This window comes from Adiantum capillus-veneris, chromosome 17 (assembly GCF_014529385.1).
Source record: "Adiantum capillus-veneris isolate H3 chromosome 17, ASM1452938v2, whole genome shotgun sequence".
In the NCBI taxonomy this organism is placed as follows: Eukaryota; Viridiplantae; Streptophyta; class Polypodiopsida; order Polypodiales; family Pteridaceae; genus Adiantum; species Adiantum capillus-veneris.
The window spans coordinates 7,029,484-7,048,749 of NC_140947.1; the positions used below are offsets into that span (position 1 = coordinate 7,029,484).

The 19,266-nt window shown below is 42.9% G+C and overlaps 1 protein-coding gene across 1 annotated transcript; it reads right to left on the bottom strand.

Annotated features, from left to right (window-relative positions):
• Window positions 1-244: 244 nt before the first annotated feature.
• On the bottom strand, window positions 245-6,440 carry LOC147436758 (pentatricopeptide repeat-containing protein At3g09040, mitochondrial-like). The gene has a single exon (XM_086486185.1). It carries the CDS (start codon window positions 6,229-6,231, stop codon window positions 1,690-1,692), a length of 4,542 nt encoding a protein of 1,513 aa, XP_086342311.1. The 5' UTR covers window positions 6,232-6,440; the 3' UTR covers window positions 245-1,689.
• Window positions 6,441-19,266: the final 12,826 nt, after the last annotated feature.

The following is a 19,266-nucleotide window of genomic DNA, read 5'->3' on the forward strand; positions in this document are numbered from 1 at the left end:
CAAGTTAATATTGTTTACAAGTAAGATCAATGGTTATGCATGAAGCTTTCCATCTTCATGGCACCCAAATGGTTTAAGGAACACAAAGATTATGTTGTATACAAGTCTCTCTTCATGGGAGAACATATAATACAAAAGCCTTTTGGAGGGGGGACCGACTCCAAGTAAATACGGTCCTCAATTGTTGTCAATTTCTCTCTCTCTCTCTCTCTCTCTCTCTCTCCTTTTCAAGTTATTGTTCATGCCAAGCTAACTAGGAATGTGTTTGACATTGGGCAGGAAACTTTCTGTAATAAGAAGACATATATTGTCCTTTACTCCTGTGGAGCATATTAGTTGTAGCTCCACCTTGGGTTATTTCAGAGTAGAACAGAAAGAATATCTATTTGAGTTGCCACAATATTGCATATTCATTTGTTCAAGTTGAAGCAGGTCCGTTTCAAATATGTAGGTGTAAATAAAGAAGCTCGATCGCAGCAAAAAATCATTGCATACATGGCCCTCACATTGCTCCTGCCCCACTGCAAACTAAAATCTCCATGTCTGGGTTATGCTCAGAATTCTATTGATCTGAACAGCTAAGCCGGTGGATAACATAACCGAATAATCATGTCAATCCCACCAAAGACTCATCCAATCCCTTTATAAAAGGAAGGGTGGCTTCAGAAGTGGACAACATCATCCATCAGCAGCAACTTTGTACCAATCATCGGACAGAAGCATTACCAAATTCAAGGCAACATTTGAGGTGTGAGAATGCTGTGGAAACGGGTAAAACTCCTCTGATGTTATGTAAATCAAGAGTAGCTGCACCAGCCAAGGCTTGCTGCTTCATTCATTACACGTAATGGACCACAGCCTGTGATTTCATAGCTGCCCTTATTCAATACCCTTCGTGAAGATGAATATATTTGAGCCTCTTAACTGCAAGTCTCTCAAAATAACATACTTGCCAGGGGAAATGCTTTGAAAGTAACAAGATGTTGGGATGCTGTTGCCATCCAATCTGCTGTCCTACAACAGTCCTCTGAGGTGGAGGAGCTGTTTGTAGAAAGGTATCTCTCCTTGATGAATATGTTGTGAATTCCACAAGTAAACACAGCTCCCTCTCCAAGGCCCGCCAAAAGTCTTCTTACTGAGCTTGAGAAGAAAATTCAGCAGCCCTTGCCTTGGTTTCGTCATAACAGACCTGAATACCAGTTCTACATGGGGTTATCTTCGGCCTGCTGTCCATCTTTTCATATTCTGAGGAACTTGATGTGCCCAAGACTTTCAGAGCTTCAGATTCCTTCTCCTTACCATGTTCGCGCAGCTTCAACCGGTTTAACTAATACCAGTCCCACAAACAACTTACAATCCTTGTCTTCTTAAAAATCTCTTCTCTTTCATGCAATGACATGGTAATCTCTTCATGAGCTGCTTCCTCATGAGTACGCTCTGCATGCACCACATATGGAGCAATGTGAAGATGAGCTTCATAGTCATCAAGAACATGCCCCTCTTCATCACCTTTCTCTTCATCCTCAACTTGATGGCAACCCTCTTCAATTTGGATGTACCTTCATGGATGCCTCGTAGAATCAAACCACACTTGAATATTTGGCTTCTGAAGGATCATACTGCCCGGACCATCAAAGAGCTTCGATTTGGCAACGTTCTGTGCTTACCCTCCTCGAGATCCTATCATATCTAAAAATCTGCATACATGTTGCCCATAAGAACAAAGATAGCTGGGCGGCTGGCATCTAGATTTGAAAGATTTTCGAACGCTTCTTGACCAAGCTCCAAGTTATTCCAGTTCCTACAAGAGCTTAAAATGGTCCTCCAGGCCACAGAATCCTCTTGACTTTGCAATCCACCAAGCATTGCAGCAGCCTCATCAAGTTGACCTGTGCGACTTAAAAGGTCAATCATACAATTCAGGTGCCTCGTACTTACATTAATTATGCTTTTCTCCCACATACTTTTGAAGTAGTCCTGACCCTCTTCAACAAGACCCAGATGACTGTACAGAGTGAGGACAATGAGAAATGTGATTTCATTTGGATGTTTTCCTTCTTTGCTCATGTCCTTGAGCATACAAGACACAGCCTCCATTTGCCCATGGCGAGCATATCCTGCTATCAGTGCATTCCAAACCACAATCCCTCTTTCAGAGAGAGAATTAAACACACAAAAAGCATCCGCCATGTTTCCCAACTTCCCATACATATCTACAAGAGTGTTTTGAACGAAAGGAACGACTTCATTGGCTTTCTTCACATTTTCAGAATGTAATTCTTGACCTAACCCTGTAGCACCTATGCTCCCACAAGCCTTTAAACAGCTTACAGACATATATACATCCAGCTGAACGCCTTCAGACTCCATCTCTTGCACCGCATCCAAGGCTTCTTCACCAAGCCCTTGTTCAGAATATCCTGCAATAATAGTGTTCCACGAAACTACATCTCGAGCAGGCAACTCGTCAAACACTTCTCTTGCCTCCATGAGCAGGCCACATTTGCAATACATGTCTACCAAGGTGTTTCCAAGGAAGGTATCATCATCAAAGCCTTCAGAAACAGCCTCCCTATGCAATCTCTGACCTATGGTAACCATGATGGCACTATCACATGCTTTTAAAGCGCAGGAAAACGTGACAGCATCTGGCGGCACATCCTCGTGTATCATCTGTTTTACCAGAGCCAGAGCCTCCGATTTGAGACCACAATCAACATAGCCTGAGACCATTGCGTTCCAAGAGAAAACATCCTTCTTATTTACCTTTTGAAAAACATCATCTGCTTCTGCAATGGCTTCACACTTTGCGTACATATCTATCAAACAGTTCCCAACAAAACTATCTCCCTCATAGCCCTTTGACAAAACCTCCATGTGACACTTCTTGCCCAAATCTATGGATTTTGACTGACTGACAGCCTTGAGAATACAAGCGAGAGTAACAGCATCAGGAGACACACCATCTGATCTCATTTCTTCCAAAATTTTCTGCACATCTTCACAGAAATTATGTTCTGCATGTGCTGCAATCAAGGCATTCCATGAGACAACATCACGACTTGGCATTTGATCAAGCATCTGCTGCGCTTCAGTAAGTGACCCACATTTAGCATACATGTCCACCAAAGTGTTGCCCACAAGAAGGTCTACATCAAACCCCTCTTTAGTAATCTTAAGATGTATAATTCGGGACCACTCTAATTGACTTCTAATGCCACAACCCCTCAAACTGCAGACAAATGTACAAGCATCTATTGATAAACCTTCCAGTTGCATTTGGTCCAAAAGTTCCACTACATTGTCATAAAGACCAAGTTCAGCAAACCCTGCAATCATTCCAGTCCATGAAAGTGTTTCCTCCCGATCTTCCAGCTCCTCAAAGATGTATTGAGCTTCTGTCATTGAGCCACACCGGGCATACATGCTTACTAAGTTGTTGCCAACAAGATCACTCTCTAGACCCTTCATCACTAACGCTGAGTGTAACTGCTGCCCCTTATATAAATATGATGGATTGCAACATACCCTCAAAGCAAAGATATAAGTGGAACTTGTAGGGGAAAAACCACTTTGTTGCATTCGTTCCAAACAGCTGGAAACCCCTTCCCAATGTGCATGGTCAGCATAACCAGCTATAAGAGCATTCCAGGACACCACATCAGGGTTCGGAAGCTCTTCAAAAACTGCTGCTGCTTCTGCTAACTGGCCACACCTTCCATACGTATCGATCAGAGAAGTTCCCACACGAGGACTATTCTCAAAACCATCAATTGCAATTCCAGCATGTATTTCTCTAGCCTTGTTGATGTCTTCCATGTGTCCACAAGCTCTCAAACTGCAGACAAAAGTGACTGCATCTCCTGCTACTCCTGCTAGCGTCATGCGGTCTAGATATGCCAATACTTCCTCAGCTTGGTCACACTCGTTCAGGCCAGTCAACACTGCATTCCAAGTGACAACATCCTGGATAGGCAAATGATCAAAAATTTCCTTTGCTTCTTGCAGGAAGCCACACCTAGCATACATATCCAAGAGAGTATTCCCAACGTATGGATCGCTTTCAAACCCTGTTTTAGCAATCTCTACATGTAGACTTAGCCCGAGAGCTATGGCACCTGCACTGCTGCATGCTTTTAAAGCGCTTGCGAAGGTTATCCTGTCAGGAATCATGCCCTCCAACTTCATACATTTTAAACCTTCGACTGCTTCTTCTGCGAGGGACCGCTCTGCATACTCTGAAACCAGCGTGTTCCATGAGACTATGTCCCGAGAAGGTAGTTTAACAAACACGTCGAGTGCTTCATCTAGGAGACCACATTTGGCATACATGTCGACCAATGCATTTCCAACAAATGGCTCAGATTCTGAAGCCACTTTGACTATCTCTGTGTGAAACTCTTGACCCTTGCTTGGGGCATTGGTCATGCCTACAGCTTTCAAACAAGAAACAAAAATCACATTATCTAAAGACAAGCCACTCTTTTGCATACAATCGACACTCTTCAGTGCTTCCTCACCAAGCCCACATTCAGCATATCCTGTCACAAGAACAGTCCACGAGACTACATCTCGAGCTGGCAGACACTCAAACGTTTCCTGTGCTTCTTCAAGTAAACCACATTTTGCATACATATCTATCAAGGTGTTGGCGACAAAGGGATCATTGTCATAACCCTCCATGCAAATATCAGAGTGTACTTCCATTCCCTGATGCAGGGATCCTACGTTTCCACAAGCCTTTAGACAGCACACATATGTTACAGGATTGGGCAGCACATTTTCGGATTTCATTTGTTTCAAACAGAAAATTGATTCCTTAACCATACCATTTTCAGCGTATCCAGAAATTAAGGTTGTCCAGGAGAAAACATCTCGAACAAGGAGCTCTTTAAGCACTTCGTGGGCCTCCGAAAAGAAGCCATACTTGGCATACATGTCTACCAAAGCTTTGCCAACATATGGATCTCTCTCCAGGCCTTCTCTAACAACCTCCGCATGTAGTTCATAACCCTTATCAGCATCTGCTAGGTTGCCACAAGCCTTCAAAACACAAGCATACGTTGCAGCATCTGGGTCAATGCCCTTTAGATGCATTTCTTTAAAGGAACTGAGAACTAAGATGTGAAGCCCATTTTCAGCATATCCTGTCATCAGTGAAGTCCACGCAACCACACCCCAAACAGGCAAGCTGTCGAAGACTTCGCGGGCTTCTAAAAGCATGCCAAATTTCGCATACATATCCACCAATGCATGGCCGAGAAAAGTAACTGATTCTAGCTCTTCTTTTGCAATTTGTGCATGCATCTCTAGACCCTTGGGTATAGACTTTGCATTGATACATCCTTTCACACAAAAAGCATAAGTGATTGAATCTGGGCTCAAGTTCTCATTTTCCAGCCTGTCTAAGCAAGATTCCAGCTCATCCAGGAGACCCTGTCTGGCATACCCAGCAATCAAAGCATTCCATGATACCACATTTCGGACAGGTAACTCATCAAACACCTCTCTTGCATCTGTGAGAGACCCGCACTTTATGTACACATCAATCAGCGTGCTTCCCACGTATATATCATTTTCCAAGTCCTCTTTAACGATCTCAGCATGCACTTCCTGAGCTTGTTCCAGCGACCTTAGCCCTGCACAAGATTTTAAAAAAGCCATGAATGTGCTCTTGCAAGGACGCACAAATTCTGTGTTTGCATGCATGCTCCGGAACAAGTTGAGGGCATCCTGAACATTTCCAATATGGAGATATCCTTCAAGCAGAGAACTCCATGACTCCTTGTCGCAATAATCGATTCGACTGAAAATCTGAAGCGCAATTCCTACATTTCCACAGGAGACAAACATTGGAACCAAACGGTGTCCAAGAAACCCATGAGGCTCCAGCCCATGACTGCAGACATGCAAGAGTATTTTTTCCGCATGAGCTAAGTCCTTATTTTCTGTGCAGTTTTTCAAGTCATTCACAAAACTTTCAGCTGAAGGAAGCTCAGCATAAGGTGAATGAAGAGACTCCTGACGTAGTAGCTCATGCAGTTGGGTCCCTGGATAATTGTCGTGCCCTGAGCTTAACAAAGCCAAGCCATTGTAATCAAGGGAAACGACTTGTGATGCAGATGTAAGACCAGGCTTGCGGGAGCAGATTTTGCAGCGAGCAAGTTGAAGCGAGCTAGGGTCTACATGATAAGAGAGAGTCTGTACACATACTAACAAGGTACTGTGCATTCTCTTCCCTTGAGAGGCGTACAGCAGCTATGGCGGTCCCATCAAAGCAATGGTTGCTCCATCTTGATCAAAGGACGCATATCCACAATTCTACACAGGACAGAGATAGTCATGGTGTTCTTGATCGCGCCAGTGCAAGTTCGTCGGTTCGTATCCAGCAGATTTATGGCTATCATTTTTCCCCATGTTTTTGAAATTTCGAGTTTTCCTCTTTGGCCTTGAACTGAAGACACTGCTTGATCAAGTGATCATTAGCTTTACAATAATGGCAACGCATCTTCTTTTTGTCCTTATCATCAGAATTGCCAGACAAAGTGCTGCCAGCTGAAGCATTAGGAATAGAAGTTTTGCCACTCGCAGCAGAACCATAAGAAGTGGTTGCATTGCTATTACCACACTTTCTTTGAGAAGCAATAAAAGCCCGTTAAATTGCACGCTGTCTAGTCCTGTTTTTTTTGGAAAGTGACTCTTGCAACAGCAATGTACATAATGCATCAAACTTGACAACTTTTGGATTTCCTTGGGTCATGAGTCTCCAAGTACTAGCAAAAGTCAGGTAAGAATCTGGTAAGGCATCAAGAACAGTCTGCACAAGGGAACTCTCTGAAATAACTTCACCGACAGAAATAAGTTGCTCATTGATATCCTTGACACTAGCAATGAAAGTGTCCATATCATCTTCCTCATGAATAATCTTCGACTCCAGCTCTTTACGTAGCAAAGCAATTTTAGCCTCATTGCGACTTGCATAAAGACCAGCCAATATATCCCAAGCCTGTTTTGCGGATTTTGCTGAACGGATGTGAGCAACAATGGTGCGCTTCACAGACAATGCAATCAATGCATGAGCCTGCGCATCCTTTACATCCCAACGAGCTTGTTCTACCGTAGGCAAAACAACTCTAATAGCTGCAATCCTTGCAGCAAGACCTGCAACATCCTCAACATTGCCTACATCCTCAAAACCAGAAGGTACATCAATGCCCTGCACAATATTCCAGACACCCTTTGACACAAGAACGTGTTGCTTGATATAAGCCCACATAGGGTAATTGTCCCCATCCAACCTGTCCTCAGCAGCAAACATCTTAAACACATCTGTGTTGTTGTTGTTAGTCATGGTAAATGCGGCACCTGATGTGAAAACTGCCCGAAAATAGGAGAAACAAAGAGAGAACAACAGATGCTATATAGCACAAACCGTAGAAGACTATAAGGCACCTGTTATGTAGAAAACGGCACTGACAAAAATTCTGCACAAAATGACGAAATTGCATGTGCAGACCTGCCTGTAGTGGAAACGGAAGCCGAAATGAGCCCGAATAAAAGATATTTGTCGACCTACGAACGCTCGCCAAAGCTCACTGAAATTGGAGAAAGTGAGCAGACGTGCACTAGAGCAGCTGACAACTAAGCCCGAGAGGATGCAACCTGCTCTGATACCAATTGTTGGAAGTAGGGTTGCAGAGAAACACACAGCTTGGAGAAGACGAAGGAAGCTCAAGGCACACAATAGAGAGTGTGTTACTTAGTGTGCAATGGAAAGATAGATAGCCCTAGAGTGATGGGCGTATATACAATGCTCGGGGGGAAAAACCTCCTAAAGAGGGAAAAAATGCCCCGGCGGTCCTAGTGTGTTCACACACTAGGACCGCCTAAAGAGAGAAAAAACCTCCTAAAGAGGAAAAAAATGCCCCGGCAGTCCTAGTGTGTTCACACACATCACTACCACATGTATATGGTAACAAAGATTAGAGCAGCAAGGAAAAAAGGTAAGATTGCTTTTTATTGAGATGGAAGAGTGGTGATATTGGAGCCATGCTCCACATGACGGTGTGAGACATATGGGACCACACTCAAAGTTGCTACCTAGAATTGTAATGGATCTATGCGTCTAGATGTGGGTGCTTTTGAGGAACGTTTTAGTGGGAGAGATATCATCTTCTACTCTGAGACACATCAGGCCCCTGGGCAGTCTATGCCTCACATTAGTGGATACAGATGGGAGATCGCATGTAGACAGGAGACACGATCAGAGCAAAGAGGACAGGGCTCACGTGGAGTGGCAGTGTAATTCAGGGAGGAGTTGCAGCCATTGATACATATAGTTCGCAGGGATGAGCAAGCTAGGTACATGTGGGTGAGATTGAGAGCAGAGACAGGCAGATATCTTTACATTGTTATTTGCTACTTTCCCCCGAGTACGTCAGTGTATGCACCACCCAGAGGACAGTCCCCCTTTTCTATTTTGGATGATGACATCTGGGAGTTCTCTAGAGATGGTGATCATCATTCTAGGGGATTTGAATGCTAGGACTGCTCATCATCAGACAGTTTTTTATTATATTCAGAAGAGATGCTGCAACGATATTACCAACTATGCCATGATCATGGTTTCCAATGTCGTTGGTTGGGTGGTTGTATTGCTATCTCCACACTTAGGAAATTTTAGTTCATTTTCCACAATGGTTGTGGACCTTGTTGAAGAAGAAGAACCCTTGCGAGTGGTGGGAGACATTGTATGTAAAATAAGAGATGAGAGTCAATTTTCCTGAACTTGTTCATTTCAAAAATGTTGCTACAAAAATGCATTCCATAACTCTGAAAATTTTTGTATTTACATCAATGCGTAGAGGGAGACGCGCTCTTTGATTGAGGCTATAGATCACCCAAATCGGAGTTTGGATGAAGAAGTTATGATCAAAAGAGTGAATTGTTGTCTACTAGGTCAAAAAACGGTTGCACTAGGGGGGGGGGGGGGGGGGGAGAGAGAGAGAGAGAGAGAGAGAGAGAGAGAGAGAGAGAGAGAGAGAGAGAGATGGAAAATTATTTTTTAAATTTTTTTTAATAAACACTTTCTCTTGCCTCTCTCCCTCACTCCCCCCACCCCCCTTTCTCGCTCTGTAAAAGAAAGTGGGAGTGAGGGAGAGAGCCAAGAGAAAGTTTTTATTAAACAATTTTTTTAAAATAATTTTCCATCTCTCTCTCTCTCTCTCTCTCTCTCTCTCTCTCTCTCTCGTGTGCGCACTCATGTAACAAGTGGCCCACTTGACACATGAGAGAGAGAGAGAGAGAGAGAGAGAGAGAGATTTTATTATCATCCTTGAAGGTCAAATATGGCCTATGGGATAAAAGTTACATGTGATGTAGTATGTGTGTGGTTGATGAGTGAATCTTGATGCTCCAAAATTGTGGTGATGAGAGTCACAATGGAGAGCCCACATTGTGGTTGGGAGAGAAAAGTATGTAGGTCTAAGTCATGGCGGAAAATGTGAGGAAAGCAAGTTCAAATGTGACCAAAAGTTGAGCACTCTAGTAGTGTGTGGTACTCAGACTCTTGAACTTGCATTGAGCATAATGGGCACAATATATTTGGCTCTTCTCCATTTCCCCAATGCCCTATCTCAAATTGAAGGGAGTGGGAACTAAACCAAATGGGTTCGATAGTGTGTGTCGCTGACAAGGGGATATGCTCAAGAATGCAAGGGTGCGTATGGTTCCCTCTTTCAGTGAAGAACGTGGTTTGGTAGTTGAGGAGATATGGGTGGTGTAATGTACGAAGCGTGACCCACCGGATTCCTCCCAAGCCATACTACATTGGCATTGTAGAAAAGCTTCATTCTCTTGGGAGTCTATTGAGGCATCATGTAGCAAGTGTAATGCATCCCATCTCCCAAACCACTTCTTTATGTCTTGCATCCATCCCGTATTCAAGATCTTGCTTTTATACTTCTTTTGAACTTTTCTGCTTTCTTCCCATGCAATTGTAGGAAGTTGATGTGAGCTCCACAACCTCAATTGGAAGAGATCCTGACTCAAGAACTAGGAGCATATATGGTGTTTGTGACTTAACTTGGAGGAAGTTTGTAAGAAAATGATTTTAAACATTCTCAAACTCCTTATAAGGAGACTTTGAGATGCTCTTGCCCCTCACTTCAACTCCATAAAGAAGAATCAGTATCACCAATGTGTCAAAAAGGTACTGCTTGAGAACCAACATTTGATAGTTCTCGCATTACACATGTTCTCAAATGCATATTATGCTCTCTTCCTGACTTTTGAATGATTCATAGCATGTGATTGGACGAAACCTCAAGGCCAAGTTACTTAAAGCTCTCAACAACTTCAAGTGTCTCATTGTTGTACACAATGCATGGCTTCTCCTTATGGTTGGTTTTCACAAGCATAACATTTGTGTTTTGGATTCATTCACAATCAGTCCACAATGCAAGCAAAAGTTCTCAAGGACAACCATAAGCTTTTGTGCATCCTCTAAAGTGTGTGCTACAAGCACTACGCCATTCACATACAACAAAAGCATGATTACGGCATTGCAAATGGTGACCTCTTCAATGCCTTCTTCTTGCATAAACTCAAGTGCCATCTGTTCCTATTGATCGATGCATAGACAAAAGAGAGTTGGTGACAATGGACGTGCTTGTTTAACCCCAATAGTGTTTGCAAATTTTTTTGAATTTCCTCTTTCCATGCGCAATCGACACATCACCTTCTCATAGATTCGAGAAACCGCAAGCATAAACTCATTTGGCACTTGGGGTTCTTCCATCCTTCTCCACAAATTGTTACGTGGTATCACAAAGACTTTTTTGAAGTCCACAAAGCAACAATACAATCGCTTGCCTTTCAACCGACTTTCCTCCATGATAACACGAAGAGTGATAAGATGATCAATGGTGCTAATGCACTAGTCCATCAACTTTGGAAGCTTGTAGTGAACAAGGGATGAGAAAACTTACAAGTTTCTCATTTTTTCCATATGTAGTAGTTCTTGAACTATAAGCTCATGAAAGGATTTTTCAAAATGAGTGGATCTACTATGGTTTTGGAATTTTTTTCCAAAACCCTGAAAGGACACTTTTATGTCCTGTTAGGTTACCATTCTAGTGTTAAAATCTCTTCTTCTCGGGTGTGTGTGTGGGTGTGTGTGTATGGTATAAGAAGAGAAAAATGATATAACCTTTCTATCACCCAAGTGTGGTAGATTGGTTATGCTGTTTCTCTCTTGAATAACAGGTCTTGAGTCAACTCTCCTCGTTGGATAGATCTTTAAGGTCTCTTGGGATAGTTTCCTACGACGTTAAATTATCTTCTTCTTCTTCTTGTTTCTCTCTCTCTCTCTCTCTCTCTCTCTCTCTCTCTCTCTCTCTCTCTCTCTCTCTCCAATCATTGAGGATGTATGCGGTGGGCTTGAAAAGTTGGCCACTCGCAAAGCGTGAGATCTTCAAGGTATCAAGCCGGAGATGATCAAATGGACGGGAGATTTTACCCATGAGTGGATGTGTGATATGTTCAACCTTGCACTTCAACATGGTATGCCTTATGATTGGAGTACTAATTGGGTTAAGCCTTTGCATAAAGGAGGGGATGTAAAGAATGTAAGCAACTACCGGACTATAATGATTGGGTCTCTTATGGCAAAGTTGTTTGGGTGCATAATGGAGATGCAATTGAGTGATTGGGCTGAAGAGAATGACAAGAGTGCAAAGGGACAAGCGGGTTTTCGTCGATGCCATAGCACCATTGATCATCTTGTCACTCTTCGTGTTCTCATGGAGGAAATTCGGTTGAAAGGCAAGCGATTGTATTGTTGTTTTGTGAACTTTAAGAAAGCCTTTGATATGATTCCACGTAACAATTTGTGGAGAAGGATGGAAGAACTCCAAGTGCCAAGTGAGTTTATGCTTGCGGTTTCTCGAATATATGAGAAGGTGATTTGTCAATTGCGCATGGGAAGAGAAATTTTAGAAATTTTTGTAAGCACTATTGGGGTTAAACAAGGATGTCCATTGTCACCAACTCTCTTTGGTCTATGCATTGATCAATTGGAACAAATGGTACTTGACTTTATGCAAGAAGAAGGCATTGAAGAGGTCACTATTTGCAATGCGGTAATCATGCTTTTATTGTATGCGGATGATGTAGTGCTTCTAGCACACACTTTAGAAGATGCACAAAAGCTTATGGTTGTCCTTGAGAACTTTTGCTTGCATAGTGGGCTGATTGTAAATGAATCCAAAACAAAGGTTATGCTTGTGAAAACCAACCATAAGGAGAAGCCATGCATTGTGTACAACAACGAGACACTTGAAGTTGTTCAGAGCTTTAAGTACCTTGGCCTTGAGGTTCCATCCAATCACAAGTGGCATGAATGTGATATGCGTCGTTTGGAAGCGGGAAAGAGAGCATATTATGCATTTGAGAACATGTGTAATGCGGGAAACATCAAGTGTTGGGTTCTCAAGAAGTATCTTTTTGATGCATTGGTGACACCGGTTCTTCTTTATGGAGTTGAAGTGTGGGGCGGGAGCATCTCAAAGTCTACTTGGAAAGAGTTTGAGAATGTCCGAAAGCGTTTTCTTACAAACTTTCTCCAAGTTAAGACACAAACACCATATATGCTCCTACTTCTTGAGTCGGGATCTCTTCCAATTGAGGTTATGGGCATGGAAAGGGTTGTGGAGTACATGATAAAGATGCGTCAAAACCCCTCACATCGACTTCCTACAATTGCATGGGAAGCAAGAAAAAAAGTTCAAAAGATGCATAAAAGCAAGATCTTGAGCACGGGATGGATGCAAGACATAAAGAAGTGGTTTGGGAGATGGGATGCATTACACTTGCTACATGATGCTTCAATTGACTCTCAAGTGAATGAAGCTTTTCTGCAACGCCAATGTATTACGGCTTGGGAGAAATCCGGTGGGTCACCCTTCATACATTACACCACCTATATTGCCCCCAACTACAAAACCATGTTCTTCGCTGAGAGAGGAAACCGTACTCACACTTACATGCTTGAGCCTATTCCCTTGTCCGCAATACGCACTATCGCAGCAATTTGGCTTAGCTCCCATTTCCTTCGATGCGAGATAGGGCGTTGGGGCAATGGAGAAGAGTCAAATCGATTGTGCACATTATGCTCACTGCAAGTTCGAGAGTCTGAGTACCACACACTACTAGAGTGCTCAGCTTTTGATCACATCCGAACTTGCTTCTCTCACATTTTCATCCATAACTTAGACCTACACACTTTCCTCTCCCAGCCAAAGTGTGGGCTCTCCATTGCGACTCTCATCACTACAATTTTGGAGCATCGAGAGTCACTCATCAGCCATACACATACTACATCACATGTAACTTTGGTCCCATAGGTCATATTTGACCTCCGAGGACGATAATAAAATCTATCTATCTATCTCTCTCTCTCTCTCTCTCTCTCTCTCTCTCTCTCTCTCTCTCTCTCTCTCTCTCTCTCTCTCTCTCTCTCTCTCTCTCAATTTGTATCTCTCCAGCTATAGAACATCTCTTAGTCAATCTTTATCTCTCTAGCTATCTCCCACCCTCTCTCTCTCTCTCCCCTTTCCAACCTCCCTATATCTATCTTTACCCCTCTTACTCTCTCTTTATCTCTCCCTCTATGTGTACTATCTCTCTATCTCTCTATGTCCCTACCTCTCCTCTATCTCTGTCAACCTCTATATCTACCTTTACCCCTCTTACTCTCTCTCTCTCTCTCTCTCTCTCTCTCTCTCTCTCTCTCTCTCTCTCTCTCTCTCTCTCTGCGCGCGCGCGTATGTCGCACATGTCAATGCAAGGAACTTGCGGATACACTATGTGCAAGCCACAAATGGCTCCAAGCACACAACAAGCCTAAACTAGTAAGCTCAAAGATGGCGATGATGTGTCACTCACCGCTCTACGCTTGCCGTCGTGGAGGATTCCTCGCTGCGAAGAAGAGGGAGACGCCGCTACGCCGCGCTTAACCGCCTCGCCGCCGCCGCAATGCTCGATCGCACTCTCTCTCTCTCTCTCTCTCTCTCTCTCTCTCTCTCTCTCTCTCTCTCTCTCTCTCTCTCTCTCTCACGCATACACACACACACACAAGGAGATGAAGAAGAAGAAGATGGAGATGGAGCAAGAGCACTCTTCAATTGCACAAATGAGAGAATGCGTGAATTTTAAGTTTAGTTGACTTTTATATGAGCTCGCCCCATTCACACTTGGGCGCCCATGCTTAGCCAACTAATCCCTTGAATGTTCCAGTTAGAGTGCGCCTCTCATCGACGATCACTCTTACCCTTTTCCTATTGGACCGACAAGCCCGGTACCCAACTCTACCAAATAAATAATACAATGTCCGTCGTAGGTGATAGGAATGTGCGTGAGGGTTAACATGCCCCCCTTCCTGATGTAGATTCCGTCCTCAGAAGCTATTCAGTTGAAGCTCGCTCGTCGAGGTGGAAGAGATTTTGAGATGAATGTCCTTAGCCTCCTTCACTCACTGCAAAATCAAACAACATTGGCACAGTAATTGCATTCTCATAAGCAATTAAAAAGCATATGCAGTTGTAGGCAGACAATTTGATTGGTAATAAAATTTTAAACCATTTGTCAACAATAAACATTAAATTGCAATATAATCAAATGCATAAACAGCTGTAAAGGTAAAAAATTAAACAAGTCTGGGGTCGCTAATTTAATGATCGAAAGGCACTAAAGATCGATTATTAATACCATGGATAAGCTTCTCAATTTTCTCTGGTCAATTAAGTTGTTTAATCGCGAGAGCCAAGTACTTCATGTTCGAGGGCTGACTAGAGGCTATACCTAGAAGACCTTGTAGTTAAGCTACGATAAAAGGAATTTCTCATGAAATCGTCACCTGACTGATTACTTCTTCTTTGACCCCCCAAAGTCTTTTCACATTGATTCAATTTTGATGTGTGTGCTTATTTTGTATGCCTTGGGTTTTTTGCTTTTCAAGGAAAAGCGCCCACACTGGGAACCTCTAGGGCTCTAGTAGCATAGGCGATACATGTGAGTGGAGTACCAAATCAAGCTGAAATTTCTCTTCCAGCTCAAGAATTTACATTGTGGCACTTTGATTTTTTGTTTGTTCGTTTTCAGCATTTTAATATTGTTAGGGGGTCATATAACACTATTACCCTCCCCAAGCTCATCACACTAGTAAACTCCCTTTATAATACTTAAGCTAAAGGTCAATAGGGACTAAGCCCACTAGAAAGCCCTAGTACATTTCACACAATGATGCCTAAATCGGATTAAGAACCTAAGTAACCATTAATTATTAGGAAGGCATTCCCCATGGTATTAAGAGAAGATCGCTAACGCCTAGCTTGGTCAAACTAGCTTAGTTGGACTGCTTGATTTTTTAACCTAGACAAGTGATTATGACAAAAATTACATTGAATTTAATGTTTGATACTAAACAAAGGCACTGAATATTATGCTACCAATCACAATCAAAGCAGACAAACATGGATGCAAAAAGATAAGGGACAATGCTGATGGACAAGAAACGCCTGTTTGTGTTGATGGTCGTGCTTGATTTGAAAAGTGGATGAGAGAAAGATTCCATGAAGGTCCAAATCCTAACCATAGCAACATGTTGTTGTACACACTATGAAACATAAGAATACCTCTAGGAGGCACATCAGTGGGAAAAAAGAACTTTGGTAATCACTCAACTCTAAAATAGAAACACTCCTATCGTACTAATCTTACCTACCCTCCATCACTCGAGTGCTGAGGATCAAAGGTGTTTGATGGCATAGGTTTCTGTTTCAATGTACCGGATGTAAATGTGTAGGTCTGGGTCAATGTTTTGACTTTTATTGTGTATACTCGTTTGCTAATTGCTCTTGCTCTTTACTTTTTTTCTTTTTTGTGAGTATAAGGCTTTATATATACATTCCCTAAGATTGGTGATTGAGATGTCATCTTAGGTGATTGAGATGTCAGGGAAAGAAGGTTGAGAGGGGAATAAGTGAATGATGACTGTCAGCAAACACTCCCCCCTTCCTTGGGTAGATCATACTGTTTGAAATGTGCTCGTCACCCTTTGAAACCAATTGTTCCAGTTGGTAATAGGTGAGGATTTTTGCCAGTATTTTTCTATTACCTTAGGTGCCTCGTCGAGTTGCAAGGGTGGTAAGGTACTCTCCCAGGATTGAACTTGAAGTGGTTCATCAGATGATTCTTGAACACTGGGAGGTGTGGATTGCTTTGTAGCTTCATGGAGGTCCACTATTGTAGGTGGAGGATGTGGAGAAGCTTTTACCTCTATGGATGCATTACATGAAGAGATAAAAGCTTCATGGGACTCCCCCTTCCTGAGCTAGGTGGAACAAATCGTTCTTTCTTCGGTACCCAAACTAGCTCTAGAGCGGGTGTGTAGCATTCTGTGATTTTCTTTGCGCGAACGTCAATTTGTTTTGGAGCCACAGGATTGGGCGCACATGGGTCAGGTGATAAGTAAGAACACAATCTACGTTTTGGCACCCAGATTTGATCATTTCCTTGATAGTAGCCTTGGGCTTCCAATAGATTTTTAGGAATCCAACGCAACGTTACTTTACATTTCTTGGGGCGAATGGGACGTCTCCTACCATGCTCCTGTCTTTTAGCACTGGCTATGGTTGCTAAAGAAGCTTTAGGGACCCACTTGTATGTTTTCTTCATTATATTAGGATGAGTCTTGTCAGAAGCTATATGCATTGCTTGTAGCATATTTAAGGGTACGGGCATTTCATCCCCCTCAGGTGTTACCCAGGTTGTCCCCCTGTTTCCCCAAGTGTCTATGGTTGCTGCTAGGTGGACCCAATCCACATTGTCCGACTCAATCATCCCAGGTAGTACATCCATATAAGGAGAATCTTCCCCAACATCAGTGTCTGCTTTACACGTGTAACAATACTGCAATGGGTCCGAGTGAACTATGGTGTCAGATCTATGATCAATTATAAACCTGTTTCCTAGAGGATGTTCTCGACCAGTAACAAGATCCACTCGAATGACAGAATCTTGGAACTGCAAGTACACATGGTTTTTAGACCAGTCATGCACCATTTTTTCTTCCCTCATGAAAGGACATCCTAAGATCATCTTCGATGCCATAGTGTGCTTGGAGAAATCCATAACAATGAAGGTAATCCTTATTTTATGTCCAAAGACCTTGATCTTGAGATCTTCTAGCATCCCAATAGGTTTAACAATAGACCCATTGGCCATCTTTACTACTATGGTTGTGGTTGCAAGGTGAGGTCTTCCCATAGTTTCCCAGCAATTTTTAGTCACAATGCTAACCCCAGCGCCACCATCAAGGATTCTTCATAGTTAATCCCTTAGTAGTGATTGGTATGGTTGCATTGGATTCATCACCCTCAAAGTATTGCCCCAACTTGTTAACATGTATTTCTATAACAAGGTTCTCATCTAGGTTTGGTTGTGGATCTAAGTGTTCCTCCTCCATTGGCATCTCCCCAGCTCCATCCATCTGTGCAAATTGTGGTAGCCCAAACTTCAGATCTCCATTGAAGAAGGCTCCAAGAGCTGAGACTTGCTCAGGGTCTTTATATAGTTTGGACATGATGGTGGTTCTAACTTCTGAAGATGAAATCCATCAATTTGGCAATGTTTAACGGCACCTTTTGGCCTTGAGTCCCTTGACGTGGGGAAGATGGGATCTCCATTTCTTCGATAGGATCAAGTAGTCCCTTTGTAAACATTCTTTCCGTCAAGAAGTGAGTATGCCCACTTTCCCATGACTTTAAGTCACTTTCTTCTTGGATGACACTAGGTATGGCTAAGGGTCTATGGACTTGGTGAGGTTGTTGTTGCATAGGGAACACGGTGTCTGTAATCTGGATCTGCCTAGGTGCTGGTTCTAGATCCCTTTGGGTATCTTTTACCAAACTCCTTAATTGCTTGACTCACTCAATCTCCTCTGTCGGGTTTGGATAAGTTCCTATCTTCTTCTTGGATCCTGGCCATTGTAGCTCATGAAGATCTTCCTTGTTGGTTTCTATCTTAGTGGTCGTTTTGGTCTCCATGGTTTCACCTGAAATAGAATCCTCTTCAGCGTAGTTCATATATACGGGGTCGTCACCAGTCCCTATGTTGGTCTTTGAACTGGGGCCTGACTTCGCTGCTTTTTGCGATCTCTTTCTTCGTATTTTCTTCTTTTTCTGAGATTGGGCAATTGATGCCGTGCCTCTTTCCTCAAGAATATAATTTTGTTTTTGGAGCATCGATCATGTGAGTACGTTTACTGGTACCACAGGTGTACTTTGTGATGGCTCCTCGGTAACTTCAATCAAGTTTAATGGCGTGATCTTCGATGCATTTGGATTATTTGGACATTGGGCAATCAAATGATCTATGCCACATCGATTACACATGAGTATCGCCATTGTAGACGTGCCCGATTGACTGGTTTGCATTAGTGTGGCGTTCTTTTGTAGCCTAATAGGACACTCGGCTACACGATGTGGACCTCCACACTCATAGCATTGAAGAGGTGGTCTCTTAGCAGTGTAATTGATATTTTGGCCTCTTGCCGCAAGAGCAGCTACTTGATAGACAGGTTTGACTTGTCCCCAATAGTCCTCCATGTAGTATTGTGGACTTTCTTCAAGCACCTCCATCCCATAGGCAATATTAGAGTCCATATCTTCCTCACAGCCTTCCAAACAAGCAATAGATGACTCACAACCCACTTGATTCACAGAAGTGATTCTCGGATGTGGTGGTTGCGGTCCTAGCACTGGAGGTGGTATGGGTGTTGTTTGAACAAAATTTTGGGCCCTAGGGACCATGTGTTGTGCTATTTGTTCAAGAGGTGGGGCCGGCATCAATGCAGGCACTCGAGGTGTGTCTGTCCATGCTAAGGTTGGTCTATTGGCCATCGTGCGCTTAAATACTATGCAATCCTTAGCTTGATGACCATACCTTCCACACGCATTGCAATTCCCATTGAATTTACTCTAAAAGTAGGGCATTCACTGGTACTATGCGGTCCATAGCATACTGAGCACCATTGTTGCTCCCTTATTGGATACATATGATTGTTTTGCGGAGCACAATTGTCTCTAAGACTCTCTTGAATAGCTTTGGTGAGATCTGCTAAAGTCATCTCAGATATCTTTGGCTCCTTAGCAATAGGCTTTAGGGTCATTGGCTGATGCCCCGATGCTTGCGAGCTAATAGATTTAG